General features: G+C 44.2%; 2 protein-coding genes and 1 non-coding gene across 3 annotated transcripts; 1 reads left to right on the top strand and 2 right to left on the bottom strand.

Annotated features, from left to right (window-relative positions):
- Positions 1-3,800: 3,800 nt before the first annotated feature.
- LOC108154377 (4-coumarate--CoA ligase 1) lies at positions 3,801-5,930 on the top strand. The gene is made up of 5 exons (XM_017284641.2): positions 3,801-4,001; positions 4,059-4,266; positions 4,352-4,538; positions 4,591-4,707; positions 4,779-5,930. Exons 1-5 carry the CDS (start codon positions 3,861-3,863, stop codon positions 5,725-5,727), a joined length of 1,602 nt encoding a protein of 533 aa, XP_017140130.1. The 5' UTR covers positions 3,801-3,860; the 3' UTR covers positions 5,728-5,930.
- A 1,223-nt stretch (positions 5,931-7,153) lies between these two features.
- Trnat-ugu lies at positions 7,154-7,225 on the bottom strand. Its single transcript has one exon. It is a non-coding gene; the product is annotated as a tRNA-Thr (tRNA).
- Positions 7,226-14,060: 6,835 nt separating this feature from the next.
- Positions 14,061-15,553, bottom strand: LOC108157836 (adenosine kinase). The gene is made up of 2 exons (XM_017290040.2): positions 14,934-15,553; positions 14,061-14,874 (listed from the first exon to the last, which is right to left on the bottom strand). The coding sequence occupies exons 1-2, from the start codon at positions 15,469-15,471 to the stop codon at positions 14,189-14,191; spliced, it is 1,224 nt and encodes a 407-aa protein (XP_017145529.1). The 5' UTR covers positions 15,472-15,553; the 3' UTR covers positions 14,061-14,188.
- Between the last annotated feature and the right edge of the window lie 604 nt (positions 15,554-16,157).

The following is a 16,157-nucleotide window of genomic DNA, read 5'->3' as shown; positions in this document are numbered from 1 at the left end:
CGGTTTCTACATTTGCATTTGCTTTCGGCCCTGCCCATGTCCCCCGTCCCCCGTCCTCCCCCGCCAACTGTCCCCAAGGCCATGGCATTGACATTGGTCAATACTGGCGTTTCTGGTGGTGCGAAATGTGGTTCTGCTTCAGGTTCTAGCCAATGGAATGCAATACGGTGATGATAATCCCCCAACTCAATGACGTATTTAGTGGCAAGTGCAACACGAAGATATTAATAGATGCAAAGAGACTCAAGTGGGATTGAGGTGGCTAAGAGAGAATTTCAAATTTCAAGGGAAATGGGTGCAAAAGGGCAAAAAAGCTGACATTGAGATGTATATTAATAGATGAATAATTCTGTGGGATGCTCACACTGCATTGAAGGTACTTGGGTATTTTGATTGTGCTGAAAGATGGAGAAATTAATTTATTTATTTGGTAGGTAAAATAGCTATGCTAGGGAAGTTTCTTATCTCTGTTGCATATCAGGATACAGAAATGAATGAACACGGATAAGTTCCCCGCCGACATGCAATTACTGTCACACCTGGCGGATAGATCCCTAACAAGAATAGGGTCCATTCAAAGGCATTCCGCCTGTCTGCGCTCCAAGGAAAAATGGTCCTGCTCTGATTTCTTCATATGCTAATTACAGTTATCAAAAGTTTCTCTGGCGCTGGCACCGGACACTGGAAACTCAATGCATACCTAATGAGCAGCAGGAGATGATAAACCTCAACCTGGTTCCGTCACTCCCAAACACTGCTTTCTCTTGTACGAGTGTCCCCTCCTCTCGGACCAGATGCTAAATACTGTACAGGAGAGTGTTAGTCCAAAGATGTCCAGTCGGTGTCAGCTAATTAAATTAGATGCTTTATACGGTGAGGCTCCTGGTGAAACCGATATCAGGGAGATGTACCTCAGAGCCGCAACCGGAATGGAATGAAAATGAAAACGCTGAGAACTGGAGGACTGGGGGACTAATTCAACAAGTTGAAATCTGTACATGGCAGTGGCATAAAACCAAATTAGAAGTGAAAAGTATAGAATAAGCTCATAAAATTACGCACACACATGCTCTATAGAGGACTTGGAAACACGGAGGATGGGTAGAATGGGTTGGATAGCTTGGATGGTGACCCGAAGCCTGAGGCGAGGCCAACAAAGTCGCTAGTCCGGACATTTGCTGCAGGTGCGGCAGGAAAAACTTGCACCTGAAAGATAAACCCCAAACAGAAGCAGAGCCCCATAGAAGAGCAGAGGGAGACACACAGACCTACCGACAGTTAGACATACGGACAGACAGTTTGAATTTAAACGAAATGGGCGTTACGGGGGCCAACTAAATACATACATAAAAGCGAAAGAGATGCGGGAGGGCGAGAGAGTGAGAGGAGAGAGGAGAGGAGAGGATGGCACAGTAAAAGTGCGGAACTTTAATTAAGTTTTGGTTCTCCCAGCTGACTGACATCTTGAATTACAAATGAAAAACTTGTGTGCAGCAAAAGGAAAACCAGCCAAAGGAAACGAGCCAAAAAGAAACGACAGACAGTCGTAGAACAAGAGCGGGAGGGAAGTGAAAATAGTGCATAATAACACACTGAACTGCAAAAAGGTGGAAAAGCAGGAGCAGAATGCGAATGCGAATGCGAATAAGTTGCGCAGCCAGCAGAAGGACGAAGAGAAAGACGGGCAGGACAGCCTCAAATCACAGAGATAGAAATCAAAAAGAAATCCACTCAGCAAAAAGCCACCCATACAAATTTCTCTATGAACAATTCTTGGAACTCAAAACATGAGCTACGTTCAATATGATCCAATGAAATGCATGTTAAAACAAGCTCGCTATCTAAACTATCTAATCTTTGCCTAGAATCAAACTTCTTAGATATTAAGTACCTTAACCAACCTCCGAAAGCTGAGAAAATAAAGTATCTCCAAGTGCGTTTTCATAACAATCTTATTTTCGCCTGGAAATTATTGTTTTGGCTATTGCTGGTTATTTTGGAATACATACATCCACAATCTGAGAATTAGACCGAATCAGATGACAGAAGATGGCGAAGAAGGCCACTTCCCTCAGTGTACACTTATAGTAGTTCCCTCATACAATAGTAGCCTGCTAGTTAGCTATTAAGAATGGCCATCACAACAAACTAAGACCGCGAATAGCCTTATCTCGCACAAGTAGGCAGTCTCTTGAAGCCGCTCAAAAATCGAATAAAAAATGGTTCCATTCATGCCACAAAAAGAAAAAAACTTTGCATGGGAAAACCAAACTAGGGAATACCCTGAAAGATATTCCGTAGCAGATAAACCACTTCCTCTTTTTCAGCTCACTCAAGTGAATATATTTTATATAATTTCCAGACAATGATTTGGTGACGTGACGTCTTCCCCGTGTGGACAGTTTTCGATATTTAAACGTTACTGCATAAAGGTTAAGATAGCGTTAGGGATAAGATAGCGAGTAAGAAAACACGTGAACTGAATTGAATTTCGGACCTATGTTACGAGTTTATTTACAATATAAGAAGATATTGTATTTATCTTAATAGGTAAAGGACGAGCAATCTATAGAATAGAGTGCAGGTAACCTTGCTTGAAGAGTAGTAAGAGGTCGTCTCAGGAAAGGATGTATGAAAGACCGCAACGGAACTTCATCATCAGGAGGAGCCTCTGCCACAGAATTGGGTTTTAGTTCACGTACCACTCGGGAACGGGAAGTTGATTTTCACTGCCTGCTGCCGTGGCTGCAAAAACCAGGAAACAGATGTTTGCAAATATCTTGAGAGAGAACTTTACGCCAAGGTATTTAAATAAAGGTTTTCGCTGCAGCAACTTTTTCGTCAGCCGCACGGCAGGGAAATGCAACAAAAAGGAAAGAAAAATACGAATGAAATCTGAATGGAATGGAACCCCAGCAGCAGAAGGCAACGCGAAAGCAGACCCATTCAATTGCACCGAATTGGCAATCAGCCTCGGAAACGGGTCGCCTTAATGGGATATCATGTAGTATTCATATCGAAATCTGCTGATATGGCGGGGGGGATCGCGTCTAAATATACTTTTAAATGGCTTGCACAGCTAGTGAACACTTAGAGCGCTCGTGTCGATAATCCCGTGGTGACTAATTAAAATTTATGAAGGAACTACGAAAGTTTTCCATTCGGAATATAATCAACAATTTAGAAGTCATGAGGTATACTCTAAAGCTGGTGCAAAGTACAGAATACGGATATTATGCATATAACGAACGTGGAATACGCTATAGTTTAAGATATTAGGTCCTACATTGCATAATTTATATATATTTGTCTGCATACTCTGAGCAATAAATGAGGCTAGCCCATTAAAAAATGATGTTATTAAACTAAATATATTCCATCTTCCGCTTTAATTTTACCACAAAAATTACAATACTAAGTGTTACATAAGATGCCACTGATAAAGGGGAATTTCTCAACGGAACAAAGATAAAATGTATGGCAATAAGGGATGGTTGTTGCCATTGACTGGGCAATGGTATTAAAATTTAATCACTCTTATCGCCGCAAAGGACAAACCTTCAATTAAAGAGCGCCATTGAATCTATCAGATGATAAATATGAATACATTTATTCGTATTTTCTTTGACTCGTGTCAATGCCTTTTATCTATATTCGCTGGCTTTCATTGATAACTTGCACTTAACCTAGGCTATGCTTATCGTTCCGTGGGCGATAAGCTGCAAGGGGCATGGGCATGGGGCATGTGCCATGGGGAAGCGTCTTTATAAGTAGCCCTTCCCTGGCCAGAGCTGCATAGATAGTTGCAGCTCGTTCGCGTGTCCAGTGATTTAATTTCAGTATCAAAAAAAAAAAAAAAAATGGCAAAGTTACCCTGCAGCTACGATGCGGAGAAGCGGATCTGGAAGGGCATCCAGCTTAGGTGCGACTACAAGCCCGACACCTCGTTGGGAAAGATCATCTTCAAGAACATGAGAAATTGGCCAAAGAATGTCTGCCAGGTAAGTGATCAGTGAGTTCTTGTTGGGGACTGCTCTAAAAGGATTGTGGTCCCATAGATCTCGGACACTGAGGAGGTGGAAGTTACCTTCCAGGAGGCTCTCACCTGGGCCATCCGCATTGCCCAGCAGTTGAAGAAACGTGGCTTGACCTACACCGATGTCATCGGCATCAGCGCCAAGAACACCACGTATGTGATGCCCACAGCTGTGGGATGTCTGTTCAATTGCACACCCTTCCAGTCAGCAAATCCAGTGCTTGAAGAATGTTAGTATTCAAAAGGAATATAAATTCAAGGCGAAATCGATTAACTCCCAAAAACCGTTTCTGATTTTTACTCCACGTTGTATAGCAACCATCAAGCATCTTTATAATATCTCAAAGCCCAAGCTGGTCTTCTGTGATGCTTGCAACTATGATAAACTATATTCCGCTACCTCGGATTTCAAGCCAGAAATCATAACGCTCACCGGTTCCGTTGAGGGAGTGCTCACTATTCAAGATCTGCTGGAGCCCACCAAAACTGAATTCTTTTACCAGTAAGTAGGTCACTACCTCGATCAATATTGTCACCATCCTGATCCCATTTAGGCCGGAACCGCTGAGGGATGGACCAAATCAGACCCTGGCTATCCTCTGCTCTTCAGGAACTACGGGAATGCCCAAGGCTGTGTGTGTCTCCAACGAGATTCTCATCCAAGAGACGTCGTAAGAACATTGGCAATTCTTCATTGTGACGAGACCACTACTAACTCTGATCTTTACCAACTCCCAAACAGTTTTGTGAATGGCTACGATACCATCTTCATTTCGGCCAGTCTGGACTGGATCACGGGTCTGTGGGCCTCTATTTTCAGCACCGTGAATGGCTGCACCCGCATCATCAGCAGCAAGCCCTTCAGTCCCGATTACTTTGTGTATCTGGTGGAGAAGTACAAGATCACCTATGCCCTCATCCCGCCGGAGCACTTCTGCTCCCTGGCCGACTGCCCCGAGGCGACGCCCGAGGCTCTGGCCAGTTTGACCAAGTTCAACTTTGGTGGCGGACGCATGACACAGGCCACGCTCCAGCGCATCCAGTCGTTGGCCAAGAACGCCATCTTCAACTCCGCCTACGGCATGACGGAGGTGGGCTTCATGGTCTTCAATCACGGCCATGCCAAGCTGACAGCCGCAGGCAATCCTTTGCCCAACATGCAGCTCCGCATTGTCGACGATGATGGCAACAATCTGGGGTACAACCAGACGGGCGAGATCTACGCCCACAATGGGTACTCGTGGAACGGCTACTACGGCGATCCGGAGGCCACTCGTGTGATGCAGGACGAAGATGGCTGGTTCCACACCGGGGACATGGGCTACTTTGACGAGGACGACTTCTTGTACATCACCGACCGCAAGAAGGAGGTACTCAAGTGGAAGGGACTCCAGTTCTGGCCCACCGAGGTGGAGAATGTCATCCTCGAGCTGCCGGAGGTTAAGCGCGTCTGTGTCGTGGGCATATATGATGAGACCCAGGGCGATGCTGGGGGGGCCCTGATCGTCAGGGAGAAGGACGCCAATATTACCGCTCAGCAAATCAAGGATCATGTGGCCAAACGTCTGCCGGACACTCAGAAGCAGCTCCGCGCCGGGGTACAGTTCGCTGACGAGATCCCACAGAACCATAACGGCAAGGCTGTGCGCCGCTACGCCCGCGATCTGTTCCTGGCCCTCTCCAAAAAGTGAACACTGCCGATGAATACTGTGGAATATTTTATACTACTATCCAATATATATTTGTTAAGTTAGAGGAATTACTGATGCATTTGATTGTGCTTTTCGAATGGTTTCTGGTTGTTCGTTGATGACAACTTTCGCTACTCAGAAAAGCTCAGAATTTAATTCGTATTGGATTTTATGCATTCCTCAAATAAAGAAATTTAATGAAAAATAAGCACAAATTTTTTCCATATTTTTCTTTGTTTCCTTGCGGTTATTTGGTACTCAAAAGTAATGACATTCAAGCATTGTTAATTGATTTTACAAACTCCATGAATCTCCATTAATCGTTGGTCAAAGACCTCTTCAAATATTACCCAAAGAACCCCTCAAATACAATTCCCGACAACAGAATTTGATTAACCCTGCCATCACATCAATTTCGTTATAAAAATATTATATGCCAATGCATTGGAGTGGGGTTTTTCGGTCATAAATCAGCTGAAATTGTGTCGCTGCTTGTTTATGGCTAAACACTTTCTTTGGGCAAACAAAGAATTGCCATTTTGCGTCAAGAGATGGGACTGAGGGACCACCCCCATGCCCATTCCATGGGCATAAAAAAATCATTTTATTTAGTCATAAAAATCGCACGCATAGCATTTTGCAGTGAGAATTGGAGAAGCACCAGAGGTGGGAATAAATCTCTGGCGCCGTACAAAAAGAAGCTTTTCACGAAATTAAAGGTAAATAAAATGTTTATGAGTGGAGAGCAGTGAGAGCAGCATCATTCATATGATTTCACATTCGATTGAATAACATTTGCACACGCAAACGCCACGAAGGATTCGCAATTGGGGTCCTCCCAATGGCATGGCATGGCATGGCATAGGAGCAGGCTACCCAAAGACGGGGCAATAAATTCAAACATGTGCACATAAATTTTTATTTCGATTTGCTGAGCCGCTGTCAGGCAGAGCTCTTCCTCTGTACGAGTATGCCCCAATCTCTGGACCCATTCCCATTCCCCATTCAATTTTATGAACTGTGAATATGCGCATGATGAAGTTGGCAAAGGATCTCGGCGGAAGTGAATCGTTCGGCATGCGGTTCAGGCCGTGTGCGTGTCGGTGCCTGTCACGGGGAAGCCCCGGCATCGCAAATTATTGCATCTCTGTGTGGCAGGAGCCAGGAGAAAGGGGAAGGTACCAGCCGTTGGAGCAGAAGCAGGAGCAGGAACAGACAAAATTGTTGCTGTCTGTCAATTGACTTGTCATGTCTGGGAAAGGGAAATGGGGTTTGGGCTACGATCCGCCTGCGTAAGTCAAATATCGGAAATGTCATTGCCTGATTGAAGACCTAGAAAATGCCGGGCTGCAGCAGCTCAATCATGCTTGAAATTTGTGCAACACATCAAATTGCTAGGGGAGAAATACCAAAAAAAAAAAAGTCATGCCTCTTGTGAGAATTGAACTCACGGCCCCTGGTTTACAAGACCAGTGCTCTGCCACTGAGCTAAAGAGGCCCACATATCTCACCTGACCCCATTGGCAACAAAAGCATCTATAGAGAGAGAGAGAATGAGAGTTCAACCCATAGAAAGTTTCTGATGAATAGCAATCATAAACAACTGTTCAAACAGTTGTCAGCAGTTGTTCCGAAAGATACGAGTACGATACGGTATCTTTGAGGCAGGTACTCGTACTCGTACAACAAAAATGATTCGATTCATTTAAGCAATCACTCAATTGCGTTGGCTAATTAAAACTGTGGCCCATTCCCCAATTACCAGTAGAAGCTGCCAGGGATACAGCTTTCCATTTGGCCAAATGTATGCCTGTGTGTGTGTCTGTCAGACAGTACTGGTTCCAGGTTCCTTGTGTCGGTAATTGATGGACTGATTCACTGAGGCAAATATTCCTGTTGAACTCTGTCACTCCGTATCTCTGTTTATTTGGCAAATTGGCAAATCAATTGCTTGAACTGAATAAGCTGCCACAGAGGCAGCAACAGCTATCTCTGATGATAGCGTCGCGTTCTCGCAGATCTCGAGTTGCCTCTGGATGAGCAGACACACACACAAATTGACTTTGGGTGCACCGCAAAAGTAATTGCCGAAAATGAATGAAATTAATGAAACGCAATGAAAATATGTGTGATCTGTGCCAACACATTTGTGGTGACAGATGCAGATGGAAATGAGATGCATTTTCATCTCACTTGAGGGGAATTTATTTGGCTTTGATGGTTGGGAAAGTTCTAACCAATTGTGGTAAAGCAATCTAGCTGCTATCTTAAATTGGTTCTACACTACGCTACACGAAAGTTTCCTTCTGTTTTCCCCGATTAAATCTACTTTGCTTTGGGCTATAACTCATTTAACTTTCAGCGCTTTAAGTCTGAATGCAAACACTTGCAGAGCAACTATTTTCAAGGAAGTTGGAGCCACTTATATAAGGCTGCAACACGTATACGCACCGCTGCGCTCGGCCAGAAACGTATCAGCCCCACCTAACTATTTCATTTCCCTGGAAGATTATCCGCCCGGCAGCATCCAGCATACTTAGCAAGTATTTATCGAGTTTTTCAATATTTTTTAATGTCACTTTAAATACTTGACGAGATTATTTTCCACTGATTTTGCTTTTGCATGTACACATATCTACATATACATATATAAATGTATATATGTAGCCCCCCTTTTCGAGGCCATACTTTTTTGATCTCGCGAAAAGCAAAGTTTCAAGTGCCAAACACACGCAAACTTTTTGCTCTGTTGCAGTTGCAGTGGCATGCAAGTTTGCTGCCACCGAGAGACATGAAACTTTTATAGAAGTTATTAAAAGTGCGACGAAATGAAGGGGCAATGGCAACCCCTTGCCAAGAGGCAGTCGCCCTCCTCCCATTCGGAGGTACGGTACCAAGTTTCAGCGCCAAAGAGTTGCGAGAGCAAGAGGGAGAAAGAGAGAAATGATTCATTTGGCGTTCAATAAATCTTCGCGTTGCTTTTTCCTCACCAAGGCAGATGGCCGAGTACCAGTTCTCCTGGTTCTTCTCTTCTCTGCTGCTCAGTTCTCCCCACGTCTTTCTCCACTTCTCAGTTTTCGCTTTGCTGCATCGGACGGACGCCTTAAATAATGACCATCATGGGCTGGACGCCGACGGCGCCAGTTTGTACATTGTTATCTAAGGACTAAGGGGATTTTATACGCAGGAGAGGACGAACGTATCCAAGGTGCAACCGGTCCCGGTCCCGGTCCTCATACCGATACCCCTTTTCCCCTTTACCCCCTTCAACCATTCATTATTCAAACGCATTAACAGAAGTTGTCCGGCCACGGCAGGACATTTTTTCGTGATATTCTTGACTTGGCATAACTTTGTCCAAAGTGGCCTCGGGACTGGGACCGTGAGTCCTGCTCCTGGAAAAAGTTTCCATGCTGCACTCGAACAATAACAGAGCCAAGTATTTAAATGCAAATTAGCCCCAAATGATGCAATCATAATGCAAGTGGCTCCAGGGCCAGAGGCAGACAGTGGCACTGCCAGGGATGTGGAATGGGATATGACTGGAAGACTGTTCCCCTCTTTCCGGGGTTCCTTTTTAATTTCCACTTGCCCGGGCTCATTTAGCACAATTTGGCAGCTTCTCATAATTTCCACTTCCCTCCTCTTTCTGGCTCAAATTAATTTCCACCTTTCCATTTTCCCCTTTTTCCCCTTGTTTTTGTTCGAGGATTTCTTTTCCTAGTTGTTAAACTGAGTTTTGTTGGGAGTTGGGAGGCCTCCTTATGAGAGCGGAAGATAAATGCATTTCAACACATGTTGTTGAAAGTTAATTTCAAAAAACGTTGCTCATTTATTGTTAAATGTGCATTTAGTTTTCTTTTCTCCTTCGCACTTCCTTCTCTGGTAATGCCTTTTTGATTCGGGCACTGGACTACAGCCTGATGCACTTTAAATAAGGCTAAGGTCCGAAATTTCTTAAATCTTAAAGCGTGCACAATTTGTGTAACAACTGCTAACTATTTCTGGCTGCTGCTACTGCTGCATTCGGAGCCCGAGCTCAGAGAGTACGAGCTCTAAGCATGGCCCACAAGTTGCAAATCGAATGGCCAACTCAGCCGCAAACACAATCAGCCAGCTCCCCAAATGAGCAACTTGAGAGTTCGGCTGGAGAACAAAGAAAACACACACACACCACCAGCAGAGACTGGGAGCAGAGACTCTGCTTCTGATTCTGGGGAAGGAGCAACTTTCGGTGTTATAATCTGTATCAAATTTAAGTGCTCTTGATATTGCTAATTAACACGGAGACCCAGCCACTCACACATGCCGAAAGTCGTTTGGTTGCTGCTCCTTGCATGCCCACCAAATGAAAGCCATTTAGAAAATTAGGAAAAAAAGATAGGAATAAAGGTTGTGTGTTGTGTTGCGACTATAATATACCCTGTATCTATAAACGTAGAAATGATCATTTCAGAGTAAAAAGAGCATGCATACTTCCTCATTAAATCAATATACCCACTTCACAAACAGTAGGGGGTATAATAACGAGCCACCAAAGAGTTTTTTGCTTGGTCAAAGAGTCAGAGTCAGAGACGGCAAAGAGAGATTGTAATTGTGATTGGGTTTGGTGTTTGGTGTTGGTGTTGGGACTGGCAGTATATTATTTTGCCAGCTGCTGGCGGATCACTTCTTGCGGATTCGGATTGCATTTGGATCTGTTCCAACGACTGCAAAGGGGCGTATGCGTGATATGTGCGACAAGAATGCTGGGAGAGCACTTTCGTGGAAACTTTGCCGATATCCACTGTCTGTTTTTGAGGCGGTTTCTGGCAGTGAATGCTTGAGAACACACTTTAAAGTCCATTAGCGTTGAGTGGCCACAAAAGCAGGAGCAGGGAGAACACTGACAAAGACTCGGATCCATATCAAACAAAGGCGAGTCACATTGCATATTTATTTATACAGATGTATTCGTATTTAGCAGAACTTATGCAATTGTACAATTGCTTCCGTTGACAAATTTCCAGTCATTGACATTTGGCACAAAATATGGCCAAAGGAATGATTGAAATTTCTATTCTGTTATTTTTGGTACTTTTGCGGTTGTCAAAATACAGAAAAAAGAAGGAGGGAGAGTGGGGAAAATCCTTCTCCCTTTTTTATTGCTGCTACTTTATTGAAGTTCTGCGGCAGCAGCAGCAGAAGCACAGAGATATTCCATGAAATATTGTAACTGCTGCAAATTATCGTACTTCGTTGCTAACATAAAACTTTTGCCTCCCCCAGACACAAAACTCTATGCAAATGGCTCAGACATTTGCAATGGATGCTGCTGCTCCTCCGATGGGACTGCGATTGCAAGACTAAAAATGGAATTTTAAGTCAAAGAATTTAAGGGAATCCAGAAGAATCTACAGCAATTAATGATGGCCATGTGGCCATGGAAACGAAATAAAAATGCTTTCAGCTTAATTTAATTGATTCGAACCCAATCGTGACGACCAATTGGACATCAAATCTATACAGATATACATACTTGGTAAATAAGTAGCTCTGAGAAGGATTGGGAGGAAGGAACAATGGGTATAATCCCGGATATATTCGATAATTTCACATAATCCACAATCACGGACACATGAGAAGAGCAGGACGCCCGGAGGGCGACATCAGCAGCTACAACAATGGCAAAAGGCAATCAGCACTTGAGACAAGACAGCGGAATAAGACATTGGGAAGTCTGTGGTTCCCCTAGAATGATTTACTGGCTGACTGACTGCCCGACCAAAGACTGAGTGCGTAAATGAGTGGGAAACAGGGTGAAAGTGCAGGAGAAAAGGGTTCTCAACGAGACGTTGGCATTGGCCAAGAGAGTTTGCTGGGTACAAAGTACAAAATACAGCAAAAATAAAAGAAAACTTTAGCCATTTCTTGCACAAACAGAACAAGAGAACTTTTAACATTTACTCGTACTGTGCTCGGTGTTCGGGGTTGTTGTAACAAAGTTACAAGTAGCATTTGAAACTTGTCCAGAGAGTGGGGATTGGATTGGGAGTTTCCTATTGCTGCTGCTGCTGCTGCTGTTGTCCCACATTGCGTATGAGTGATTTTTATTAGCTAGTCTCCCGTCAATGCGTGTTCCTTCATTTCGCTCTTCGTTTCAGCGACTCCTGTTTCCTCTGCCCTAGGGCCAGACGGAATTACTAGTATACGAGCCTGAAAAGCACAATTTTTCTCCACTTTTGGCCTCTGATTCGGCTGCTAATTCCCTGCTTTTTGGCCTTGGCTTTGTTCTTCTGTCGGTTTGGTGCCTGTTGACTATTGGCTCTTCCTTTTGTTGGCATGAACCTAATCAAATTAAATCACTTAATTGCATAAATTCGTCTCCAGGCTGGAGAGAAGAAAAAAAATTTTTATTTGAAAATTGTTCATTGATTGCAACGAAAGTTGTTTAGCAAGTTTATGATTTTGTCTGAATAAAGTTTCGTTGCTCACCCAACCTGAAATCAAAGTTCAGGCCGAAAACTGCACAAGAATCCGATCCGAGCATATCTCACCAATAAATAAAGTTGATATTTCTCTCAGAACAATTTTAATATAATTTTTGGGCTTTTCCCTAGTTTTCGCAGTTAATTAAAAAGCCGCCCGAAGGAAGCTCTCTTGACTGCCATAATTAAGCTGTCAGCCTAGATGCCCTGTCTTTCCAAATCTCACCTAACTGGAGCTGGAGCCCCGTCATAAGTCATAACTCATGTGGCCCCCAGCTCGGGGAATATTAGCTTGGAGATGTGCATATGACAAATCTGAAAAGTTTCTAGCCGGCACTTTGCCAGTGCACAGATTTCTTCTTGACTTTTTTCTCTTTTTACATGGAAAAGTTTCGAAAGACTTAAAGGAAGTTCAGAGTTAAAGATATTTGACTTTGGCTTGGGCTTTAGCTGGTGAATATCCTTTCTGTTTGCTGCTCATTTTTCCCACAGCTAATTGTGCGGTGTCCCCAGTTCTATCCACTCCACTGCTGTGCAGTCCAGTGCTGTTCGTTCCAGAACTATGCATAAGAAATGCTGAGCCATTGAGCACACAAAGGAGCTGGTGGCATTGAGGCAGGGCAGGGATGGATAATGTCATAAATCACCATGGATATATGCATAAATTATCGCTTGAGCTCTGAGGGAGACACACCAGAGGGACCACCATTGGGAGCCGATGGATGAATGGAATGGACAGGGGTAGCGCTGGCAAAGTTAAAAAACAAAGCTCACGATAAACGAAGCGACATTTAAGGATTTAACGAGAAAAAATCGCTGTCACGAGGACGCATCGTTTTAATCAGTGGAAGACAGTCGTCGTCGTTGTCCGTCCTTGTACTCTCCTGGCACGTGCTCATGTCCAGTTGCCCCAGCTTCGGCTCCCAGCTCTTGTGTCCAGCTCCGGATCCCAACTCCAGCTCATAGCTCCCAGATTCTGCCACAGTGTTGTCTACATCTTCAACGTTTCTGAAATGGTAGCAATATTTTGTCAGGCCAAAGTCAACAGCCGGCGGCAGCAGACGAAAAACAGAAGACGGCAGGCAGGCAGGACCTGAAGACAAAGCCCCGGATGGCAAGGAGGAAATTTACATTGGCGCTGCAAAGTATGCAACGCATATTTTTACATCACTTCTGTTTGCCTTTCTCCCAGAGCCATTGCCATCGCGCCAGCCATCGCCATGGCCAAGAGAGAGTTTTATACATTTAAATGTATTTATTTTTCACCAGTAGCTGGGCCCGAGGCGGAGCCATAGCCAAAACCCAGAGCCACAGGCAGCAATATGCATGCACGACAAGGTACTGGCGCAAAAAGGATATATAAAAGACTGACAAGAAGTTGGTCTTGGGTCCTTAAATTATTATATTGATCGCTTATGGGGAGAGCAAGGGTTAATCTGATAATCAAGTGGGAATTTATTTGGTTTACTGAATATTTTGTGTGCAAGATGGAACCTAGATGAATTGATCAATGAATTTATCCAGAGTCTGTTTAGTAGCTTAAATTAAAGCAGTGATTGCACATGAAACAGAAGAGTCAACCTCACATGAAGCTATGAATTAATTGGTATTGTCTCAAATATATTTCCCCCAACACAGGAGGAATCTACGCCAGTGTTTTAATCTTTAAAATGCTTAAGACTAGGAATGGTACTAAAACTATTATTCCTGAAATTAGGATAAAGGGAGAGACATAATTTCAGATAGAATAGCAATAATATTTCAGCAGCCAACAGAAGACAGATAGTAAGTAAACTCGATTGAATAATTTTTGCATTTTGCTGACTGAAATAGGGTCAAAATATAGACCGATAGAAAGAGGCCAAATTCCATTTGATATTCTCGTTAAGCCTGGTAATTTATTTGAAATTTATGTGGATTCTTCTTAACTAAAATTTATTTGAGCAGGGTAAGAAAGGGGAATTGAGAAACTCTGAGATACCCAAAAACCAATCCTATATGCAATTATCGGTGAATTTAGGAAGCTTGTCGATTGTAACTCCAAGCACGCCAATTATCTGTTGAGAAGCGAAAATTCCTGTGCGGATGCAGTAGTCGAGAGGCATTTTCTGCACCAGCTGCGAGAGAAAACCCCCTACAAAGGCATCGCCGCAGCCATTGGTGTCCACTACCTTCTTTTTGTCCACCTTCGGCACGGGGTACTCGAGGATCCTTTCGTTTTCCTGGAAACAAAGCACTGGACACACGGCATCCGTGACCATGACCATACGCGGCCTGCCATTGTCCTTGGGCAAGCTCTGCATTTGCTTCCCTATCTCGAAGATGTTGTTAGTATTCCACAAGTGGGTTTCCGCAAAGGCAAGGATTTCCTCCTTGTTTCCAATGACAATGTCCACATAGGGCATTATGTTATCCAGCTGCTCCTTCTGCATCTCCAGCACGAAAACGGCGCTCAGGTTGAGGATTAAGGTGCGATTCGTCTCGCTGGAGAGCTTGGCCATACGGAACACGGTGTCGGGGCTGACGGCTAAGAAGAAGCCCGTAACGTAGAAGTAAGAGGCGCAGTCCACCACACAGCAGTTCTCTTCTTCGTCCATATAGTCCTCGGTAAAGAGGGCCGCCGCACCCAGATTGGCCACCAGGGATCGGTTCTGACCACTGACAATCACCGCACAAGTGCCTACAGTTAATAACCCCATAAAGATCAGGGGAAGAGGCCATGTACTGGATAAACCATACCTGTCGGTAGCTCTTCCTTCACTTGGTAGTGGGTCTCCACGCCATCCGCCCTCGCTCTCTTCACTATCCGATCGGCAAACTTGTCTTTGCCCACCGCTCCAAAAAAGGCGCACCTATTGGGAGCCCCCACGATCCACTGGAAGACCCGCAAAGAGTTCTGGCAGGCTCCTCCGGCCGAGTACTGGACATTGTCCATATTGTCCAGCTCTTCGAACAGGTTCTCATGTTTCTCATCGGCAATGATGGCCGCATTCGCCTCCAGTCCGTACTTTTCCAAGAGCATGTTGTCCTCTATCACGGTTGTGATGTCCAGCAGGGGATTACCGAAGCCAACAAGAATGTCCTCTGGCAACTCCATCTTTTTGGAGGTCCTTGAAGATGATTTCCTTTTTTCAAGTGCAGATCTAAAGCAACCTCTTTTCCGCGAGTACCAGGTCAAATTGGCTGGGAATCCTTGGATGCTGATAAACGTGGCTCTTCTCCACAGTGGAGCAGATTTTAGGGTTCGGTGTAAAAGCTGTCTTGATTGGCTTAGCATATCCCAGGTTTCTCACAATAAATTCCCCAAACTCATGTGACTTTCATGTTTGAAAATATACAATTTTTGATGGCATTTGTAAAGGTGATGAGTGGAAAGGAGACGGTGAGTCCCCCTTTTATATGCTGAGAGAAGGTATTCGTAAAATATATTTCCCACTTGCTCAAAATGTTAATTACCTGCATAAATCAATCACGACAATTAATATTGCTGTGGCACAATTTAATGTGCCATTAATTACGTATCCATCTTGTCCGGGGAAGAATGTATAATTGCTCTGCAATTACGAGTGGGGTGGCGCCTGCTGCCGAGGCTGTAGGCCAGGGGCTGAGAGGGAGTTTTATTTTCATTTTCCAGCCGGAGATGAATTGAATGTAAGTGGGCTTGACAAGCCAGTAGTACGAGTAGCAGCAGAAGCAGCAACAGAATGAGGGGAAGGGGAAAAAGCTGGGATATTCAGCCACCCAGAACGTGAATGTCCTTCCGCCGCCAAAAAACATCATCAGCGTGGGGGAGGCCTGTTTGGCGGAGGAATGAAAAAACAATGGCATTTGCAGTGCTTTGCCCAAGTTGCCTGGCATAAATTTTAATTTTTATGCAACACAAAAGCTGCAGCAGAAGCAGAAGCTGCCGCCTCGCGTTGATGCCGCACAAAAATAAAAAGGAAATATATTAATACTATATAT

The sequence above is a fragment of the Drosophila miranda genome, chromosome 2 (assembly GCF_003369915.1).
Source record: "Drosophila miranda strain MSH22 chromosome 2, D.miranda_PacBio2.1, whole genome shotgun sequence".
NCBI lineage: Eukaryota > Metazoa > Arthropoda > Insecta > Diptera > Drosophilidae > Drosophila > Drosophila miranda.
The sequence above is the reverse complement of the archived record's forward strand: the minus strand, read 5'-3'. Positions and strand labels throughout refer to the sequence as shown.

Coding starts and splice junctions, on each gene's coding strand:
- LOC108154377 (XM_017284641.2), top strand. CDS start 3,861: ATGGCAAAGTTACCCTGCAGCTACGATGCGGAGAAGCGGATCTGGAAG. Junction 4,002..4,058: donor GGCCAAAGAATGTCTGCCAG/GTAAGTGATCAG, acceptor GTGGTCCCATAG/ATCTCGGACACTGAGGAGGT. Junction 4,267..4,351: donor AAATCCAGTGCTTGAAGAAT/GTTAGTATTCAA, acceptor CACGTTGTATAG/CAACCATCAAGCATCTTTAT.
- LOC108157836 (XM_017290040.2), bottom strand. CDS start 15,471: ATGCTAAGCCAATCAAGACAGCTTTTACACCGAACCCTAAAATCTGCT. Junction 14,875..14,933: donor GAAGGAAGAGCTACCGACAG/GTATGGTTTATC, acceptor TATTAACTGTAG/GCACTTGTGCGGTGATTGTC.